The sequence below is a fragment of the Tamandua tetradactyla genome, chromosome 1 (assembly GCF_023851605.1).
Source record: "Tamandua tetradactyla isolate mTamTet1 chromosome 1, mTamTet1.pri, whole genome shotgun sequence".
NCBI classification, from domain to species: Eukaryota; Metazoa; Chordata; class Mammalia; order Pilosa; family Myrmecophagidae; genus Tamandua; species Tamandua tetradactyla.
This window is the reverse complement of record NC_135327.1, coordinates 17,235,285-17,243,098: the sequence shown is the minus strand read 5'-3', so window position 1 is coordinate 17,243,098 and position 7,814 is coordinate 17,235,285. Positions and strand designations below refer to the sequence as shown.

Below are 7,814 nucleotides of genomic sequence, written 5' to 3'. Positions count from 1 at the left end.
TGTTTTGTATAATAACAATTTACATCAGAATAAAATTGTGCTACAGAAAGAACTTTTGTTTTGGTTCCTATGCTGAGGCCAGTGGAGGTATTAAATAGTGTAAAATAAGCAAATGCAGATCAGAGAGAATGGTCCAGAAATTCTGAAAATTATCAGTGATTCAGTTACTCATTCCTTCTTTCATTCATCAAGGCTTATACTGACGCCTAGAGGTCGAGGGCTGGAAAAACAAAGGTGACCAAGCTGAACACAGTTTCCACTTAAAGCTCACAGTAAAGTATGGAAGATGGGTAGGTTAAAAAAAAAAAAGATTTCAGTGTGGTAAGGCAAGTGCTAAGAGAACAGAGAGTGCTATACCATAGAAGCACCACCAACACCATGCCTGAGCCTGGGGCAGACAGGACAGACATTTGAGAAAGCGTGGGATTTCTTCATTCTCAAGAGAGAGAGTAACAGGTTCCAGGTAGCAGAAACACAAAGTGTTGTCTCTCCAGGATGAGTGGTTCAGTTTGCTCAGAGAAGAAATGCGTTAGGGGCTCACAGAAACAGACTGGAAATGGAGGCAGGGGTCAGTCCAGGAAGAGCCTTGTAGCTTCTAAGGAATCTGGGTTTTATTTTGAAGGAGAGGGGATAGGGGGTAGTAAAGGAAAGATGCTGATGGCCAGGAAGTGAGGGGACTGGGACATGACAGACATGAGATGGAATATGACCCTTCCAAATGCAGCTCCTTATTACACATTGCAGTGCTTGATGATTACCGCCATTCTGAGGACAAAGGACTTGGCTCTGGAGGCAAGACACTATCTGATGCTGGAGGTGTTCCTATAGGCCACTAGGATGTTGAGAAGAGGAGTCAAGTGCTGGATTGGGCTGCATAAAATTACTTTTAAGGTTTCTTCCAAATCTGAGATTCCAGGATTCTAAAGGAAGCCCAGTAGCTGAACTGGTGCTGTGGTCTAGGACCTGTGGCTGGGGAGGTACCCTGGGCAGCAAATGGGTTAAGGCTCAAATAACTTTTATATATGAATTAATGTGTAGAGTTGGGAGCCAAACTCTGTTCCATTAATTTTTCCATCCATTCCAGGAGCAGAGTTAGGTACACACAGTAAAGTTTATTTTGGTGCATGGTACACTTCACTCCATTAAAAATAAATTAATCAGCAAATTCCTGCCTGGCTCAGCCCTGGTTTACGTAAATATTGCCCAGCTGTAATGAGTTACAAGGTGTTATTATCTCACACACACAGAGGAGGCTTCACTCTAGAGTTCCACTCCCAACAAAAGCATCTTAAATAAATGGAGAGAAGGCGGTTTGATTTGTAATGTTTTCACAGAAGTGGGATATACCTCACCCATATAGAGTTTCTTTATATGACTCATTTAATAACAAGTTAAATGAAGAAAGTTTGATGGGGGGGAGGTAACAATATGCCCGGCCCCTACCCCCAACTTTTTCAATTTAAAGAAAACCCCCAAGAGATGGCCCTCAGATCACATGGCTGTGTAGCACATGCCCCAGAAACCAGGAAGGGGCATGGGATTGGGTTCTGGGATGGTACAATTCAACCAGAAAGAAAGTTCTCCTCTTTTTCTCAGTACCTCTATGGGGGTGTGTGTGTGTTTGTGTGTGTGTGTGTGTGTAAAAGAATAAAGACAGAATATTCTGAAAGGGAACTTTGTTCATGGGCCCTCTTTTTCAAACTGGATATCAGAGGCTCCTGGGTCCCTGGAGCCTTTGCAGGTTGTGCCTTGGCCAAAGTGGTGACATTTATGCATAAATTGGAGACAGGCAAAAGCAGAACCCTCCCGACCTACCCTTTCCCTATTACTAACTGAGCTAGGCAGTGCTCCTTAGCTCATGGCACCCACCATCTCAGATAATATTCCTGAAGACCTGAGAAGATGAAGAGTCATGGCAGAGATAAATTTCCTTTTGATGTCCAACTTGACCCCATGACTCAAAGCAAGGGAGAGAACATAGTGACCTGACTCAGCAGCATCACACACTGCTCTGAGGCCACAGTGGGCCTTTGGTAGGGGTGTCCCCTGTCTAAGCTTTCCCCATCCCTTCAGAGGCCTTTGGGAAAAGTTGTCAATCGCCCTTGGTTGCTGAAAAGGGACTTGCAGAGTATGTGCTGGGGAGCTCTTGATTAGGCCTTCTCTTAAGGGACTTTAAGGATAATCCACAAGAGGTAGGGATTCTCCCAGCACTGTATCCTACCAGATCAGACTCCTGGGCACACTAAGAAGAAAACAGACACAAATGGGGCCAGTTATTTGAAAGATGATGTTCAAAGTTCAGGCCACTTTCCACCTGGGCAAACAGGCATCTCTCTCCCGGCAGCTCCTAAATCCAGGTGACCAGCTGTTTGGACGGGCCAGTCCATCAAAGACCCTCGTCGTTATAAATTGGGGAATAGGGCTTCAAGACGCTCTGAGGATTCTTCTCCACTAGAGGGCGCCAGCTCACCTCCCCAGTCAGAAGCAGATCCTCACCGTTCATGGAATCCAGGTACTGCATCTATAACCAGGAAAGCAGGGGCAAAAGAAAGGGACAAGGGCAAGACAGACATGAGGTGGCATAAGGAACAAGCCTCCCAAAGGAAAGGAAGAGGAAAGGGCACGACGGGGCTTCTGACCATCCTGGCACCCAAGCCAGGGGATCTCTGATTTCCCAGATTCATTTCAGCAAGCAGGTTCTTAAAAACAAATCACTGAGACAGCTCACTGAGAAGGCTTTATGGAAATCTCTTAAGACTCTGCATGGATAAACAGATAGATAGGCAAAAAGAGAGATGTACACACTACCCAAAACATCTCTCCCATGATACACCCTCCCTAGAAAGTTCTTATGGTCAGGAAGTCAGGACCTGGGACTTACAGAAGTTCATCCCATCCATCCTCACCCAATGCTGCTGGGTGAGGGTGAAACCCGATCCTACCCCTGCCTAGTGTTTCCTGGGTGAGCCACTTCTCTTTGAGACTTAAATTCTCAGAGAGAGAGGATAGTATTGTGTACCTCACAGGACTTGTGAAAAGTAAAATGATATATGTACAGCGATAGTCACTCAAACTTGAAAAAAAAATTTTTTTTAGTATGTCCCACTCTATTATACTCTAGTGGGCTCTCGCCCCTGGCTGGTGGGCCCTAACTTCCCCTCTAGAATGGAGAGGGGAATTTATCCCTTTGAATAGCTCTACTGTTAAAACTGTCATTGTCCCAGAGATGCCACCACATGCTTTGTCATGTGATGGAAAAGCCAAGGAACCTCAAAGATTGCCGGCCAGCCAAAAGATACTGTCTCCAGGAGGAAGCAAGCCTTCAAGCCTCTGAAACCATGAGCCAACAACTTCCCGTTAAGCCAACCATTGTATGGTATTAGTTTTAGAAACTAGGAAACTAAAATACCATCAAAACTCCCTGATTTCCTAAAGCCCCATCACTGTTTTCTCCTTGCCTGCCTCACAACAGGGCCATAAGGGCTTTCTTATACTAGCCCATTCCTTTAGAGCCTTCATAGAGGTCCCATCTATGCCCTTGTCATGGCCCCTGGCACAAGCCCATCATGGCAGGTGGAAACGTCAGGCTGGTTCTCAGAAAACAGCATTTGCTTTGCCAGTTGCTACTTGTCTGAGGGGGAGTCCAGTCAACAGTATGAGTCACAGAATCCTCTGTGGGGTAGGGCCCTCAGGCCACAGTGCCTTCTCCTTGGCTCTGAGAATGACCCAACAAAAGTCCTGGCTTCTGGAGTTCTCCACTCTCTGTGTCTGAAGAGCCCCAGTATGTGGCTTTTCCAACAATCAACAAGCTGATCCTCTTGGCCCCTTCTTCTTTCTCCTTCCTGGGTATTGGAGGCTTGGAGAGACCATGGTCACAAGTGAGTAAGAGACTAACTGTGAGGCCAACTGCAACTCATAGGATAGTCTGAACTGATGACTATCTGGAGAAGCTGAGGCCTCCACTGACTTCATCAATCACCCAACTTGGGGTTCTAGGCCAGTTGTGTAAGCTGACTCACTAGGAGACCCTAGGAAAGCCTCTGTGTGTGTTTTCCCTGCCACTCTACTATAAAGTATGGGTTTCTCATCAATATAGGATCCTGGTCCAGAGAGATCAAGGAGTTAATTTTCAAGAATTAATAGAGTAATTCTGGAAAAAAAACTATGTAGTTAAACAATTATTACTAGAGCTTTCTCCTAAATGCTTTAGTGTTGGGGAACCAGTGAGGTACTGAAGTGGGGGTACCTTGCTTGACTATGGAAGAGGCTTGAAATGTCTATGGAATGCTGCCCAGAGCCCAGTCCTGCTAGAAACTGGGAGTAGGAAGTGCAAATCCTGGACTCAAAACAGACAGAGGAGTGGGGCTGTACCAAAAACCATGCCTGCATCGTTTAGGTCTACATGTGCCCAGTATCTGGCACTGCACCTGGCACATAGTAGGCAACTGTATAGTGAATGAAATATTTGAAAGCAGGAGACAACTCAGTGTCTCTTTCTCTTATTTTCCTCTTGGCTCATGGCTGGACACACAAAAGGCACTCTTCTTCTTCAGGACCTGCTGCCGCTGGAATTTGGTCAGAATTTCCTCAGACTGATCTCTGGTATTTCAACCTCCCGTGATCCTCTAAAAGCCCAGCATCACAGACCTCAGCGAGGAACCATTTTCCTTCAGACTCTGAAGAAGGGAAAGGCTACTTACCTGTTTCCTCACATATTCCACCAACAATTCAAGTTGTCGAGGGTCTTCACATTTCTGATCAAAGAAGGTTCTCCAGAGGGCGGCAGCTAGTCCATGATCATCTGAAAGGATCCCCTAGAACACAGAGTATAACAATTGGTCTCCCAGAAGCATTGCAAAGCCATGATAAAAAGCTGGGGACACTGTAAACATGCTAGCACCTACAGCATCGGCTCAGAAGGACCATAAAGATATTTTAGAGAGAAATGGGGCAGCTACATGGCAAGCTGGAAGGGGTCTAATCAATTCAACGCCTTCATCTTATACAGAGGAAGAACATGGGTCCCAGAGAGGTTGACTGACTTGCTAAAGTTGATGCATAGCTGGAACTCACATCTGGTTGACCCCCCAGACCACAGCTCCCTCTACTCTACCATATTGCACCCATCACAAATAATGCTTGCAAGGCCAAGAAGAGAAATAGGAGCAGCAGTGGCTGCAGTACTCTGTACAAGGCATGGGTGGGAAGTACTTGTGTGTGTATGTTCTCCCCTGGTGCAAAGACGCATCTGAAGTCAGCTGGCTCACTGAGAAAAGAAACCAGGTACCTTAGCCTCACTCACACCAGCTCTGGACTAGCCATGGCCCCCTTTTCCCCCTCCTAAGTAGAGGCCCAAGCTATTGAGGAGGATGGTCACAAGGCACAGAGAGTAATGCTCAAAGCCTGTGTATGTATGCCTTACGTGGCTCTTCCAGTATACAAGCCACCTCTGCCGGGAAGCCTAAACATCAAGCAGAGGCTGAGTCAGAGGCAGCATGCTCGGGCAAATTTTCTAGCTTGGTCCTCTAATGGAGGGAGGAGGCAGAGTGTTGCTTCCTGGAATAAGGGTGTATGGAGAAGTTACTCTGTCCAGATGGCCAAAGTGGTGTGTGGAACCAGAAAAAGTGCTGACATGAGTTACAAGGCCAAATTAAGTCCTAGTTCTGCCACTTCCAAGCTCAGTGATGGTGGGCAACTCACTAAACCTCAGTCTCAATCTTCTCACCTATTAAAAAGAGATGAAAATGTTCTACTTACATCATTCTTGAATTATAAAATTAGATAATGTGAAGATTTGTTAAGCTTAATGTGACAGATACAAAGATTAGGATCGTGTGGCAGCAGGCAGCCGTGGATGTATTTGAAAGAACAGTAGGATCTGGGTATCTAATACCAGCTCTGTCAGTTAACAGCTGTCTGGCCTTCAAAAAGCTATTAACCCTTTCTTAGTCTCAGTTTCTCACTTCCTTGTCCAATAGAACCTCGACGAGGTTAAAAAGGTATAATAATACCTATCCTAGAGTTACTGTGAGAATTGAGAATAAATGGCCATGAAAGGGCTCTGTAAGTGTAAATCATTGCACAAAAATGCAAGATCATTTATTTGATCTTTTATTTTGGGCTGGAATATTGTGGTATATAACGTCTGGTTCCAGGCTGCTGCCAGGAAGGCTATGTCCAGTATGGGATACTGAGAACTTGGTAGAAAAACACTTCACCTTTTCCAAATGCCCCCCCGATAAAACACCTCTACAGTCTATCAGCCTAAAAGACTGCCCTAGCACAACAGCTAGAGTCAGAAAAACCAGCTTCTTTTGGCAGATGCGGACAAGGACCAAGGACAAGCTCGAGCATACCACCATTCTGCAAGCTGTTTGCTAACATAACAGTCTGCCTGTGTCTGAAGTGTCCTGCCGATGCTGCTGGCAGGGACTCACATGTGCTACCTGAGAAAGGACAGGAGTGGGAGTGGGTGGAACTTGAGAGAGTAAAATTGGAGTCCAGGAAACACAAGCCTGGGATCAATGGCCCACTGCAGGCAGCCTCCACAGTGGGGAAAATGGCTGGGCAGGGGCAAACCCATAATCGGGAATTCCTAAGCAGACAGAAGGAAAAGGAAGATTTGGGACTCACAGTAACAGTGATAACCACTTAACATTCCAGACTATCAGATTCCCTCACATATTGAGCTCATAATGACTATGTATGCCCAGTAATACAGATATTGCTAGCCCCATTTGAAAGAGAAGTACACTGAAGTTTAGAGAGTATCCTGCTAATTGCGGCACAACTAGGACTAGAATAGGGGTCAGGAATGGTGTCTGACTATCTCTACGTAGAATGCAGTACTTGGCACACAGTGGGAGTGTGATAAAAATGGCTGAATACTGAGACTCAGTGTTAGAGCTCTGATGCAATGAAAGTCAGCACCACCTCTTAGAGGAACTGTTCAAAAAGCTGAAAAACAGATTAGACTTTGACTAGAGATATGAATGAAGCTGATATGGGTAGGACTAAGGTAGATGAGAATACAGGGTAAAGGATGATATCATTCATATTTTAAAACTTCAACTTCTGTGTGAGACCAAAGGGAGAAATGTTCATTTAGTGCAAAATTTATACTTTGCATAGTGCATTACCTAATTTAACTTGCATGGTCAGTTTAGTTGACCACAATAAGTACATGGAATTTTGAATAGGGCATGAGATCTTGTTGGTTTGTCCAGGTTAGTGTGATGCCCCGATATATCCCAGGGTAATTTGGGCAGTGGATAAAGAAGTATTTGCAAAGTCCCCATGGGGGTGTGAGGAGAAAGGAGGAAACATTCAACTTCCCCATTAAGAGAATTCCTGATATTCTTTCAAGCAGTGGGGATTAACCAAATCTATAGGCTGAGCCCTCAATCTTGGGGTTTGCCCCAATGAAACTTATTCTCGCAAAGGACAGGCTAAGCCTACTTAAAATCAGGCCTAAGATTCATCCCCAGAGAACCTCTTTTGTTGCTCAGATGTGGCCTCTTTCTCTAAGCCAACTTGGCAGGTGAACTCAGTGCCCTCCCTACATGGGGCATGATTCCCAGGGGTATAAATCTCCCTGGCAACATGGGATTGAGAAAGCCTTCTTGACCAAAAGGGGAACAGAGAAATGAGACAAAATTAAGTTTCAGTGACTGGGAGATTTCAAATAGAGTCAAGAAGTTATCCTGGAGGTTATTCTTCTGCATTACATAGATATCCCTTTTTAGTTTATGGTGTATTGGAGTGGCTGGAGGGAAGTACGTGCAACTGTTTGGAGTGGCTGGAGGGAAGTACGT

At 45.3% G+C, this 7,814-nt stretch overlaps 1 protein-coding gene across 1 annotated transcript in view; it reads right to left on the bottom strand.

Moving 5' to 3' along the window:
• Nucleotides 1-1,092: 1,092 nt before the first annotated feature.
• The window catches only part of UQCC1 (ubiquinol-cytochrome c reductase complex assembly factor 1), a 148,867-nt gene continuing 142,145 nt past the window's right edge, over nt 1,093-7,814 (bottom strand). Inside the window, exons 9-10 of the mRNA XM_077170409.1 lie at nt 4,701-4,814; nt 1,093-2,521 (exon numbers count right to left, since the gene is read on the bottom strand). Coding sequence (XP_077026524.1) covers nt 2,387-2,521; nt 4,701-4,814 — 249 coding nt within the window. The 3' untranslated portion in view covers nt 1,093-2,386. The remainder of the gene's footprint in view (nt 2,522-4,700; nt 4,815-7,814) is intronic.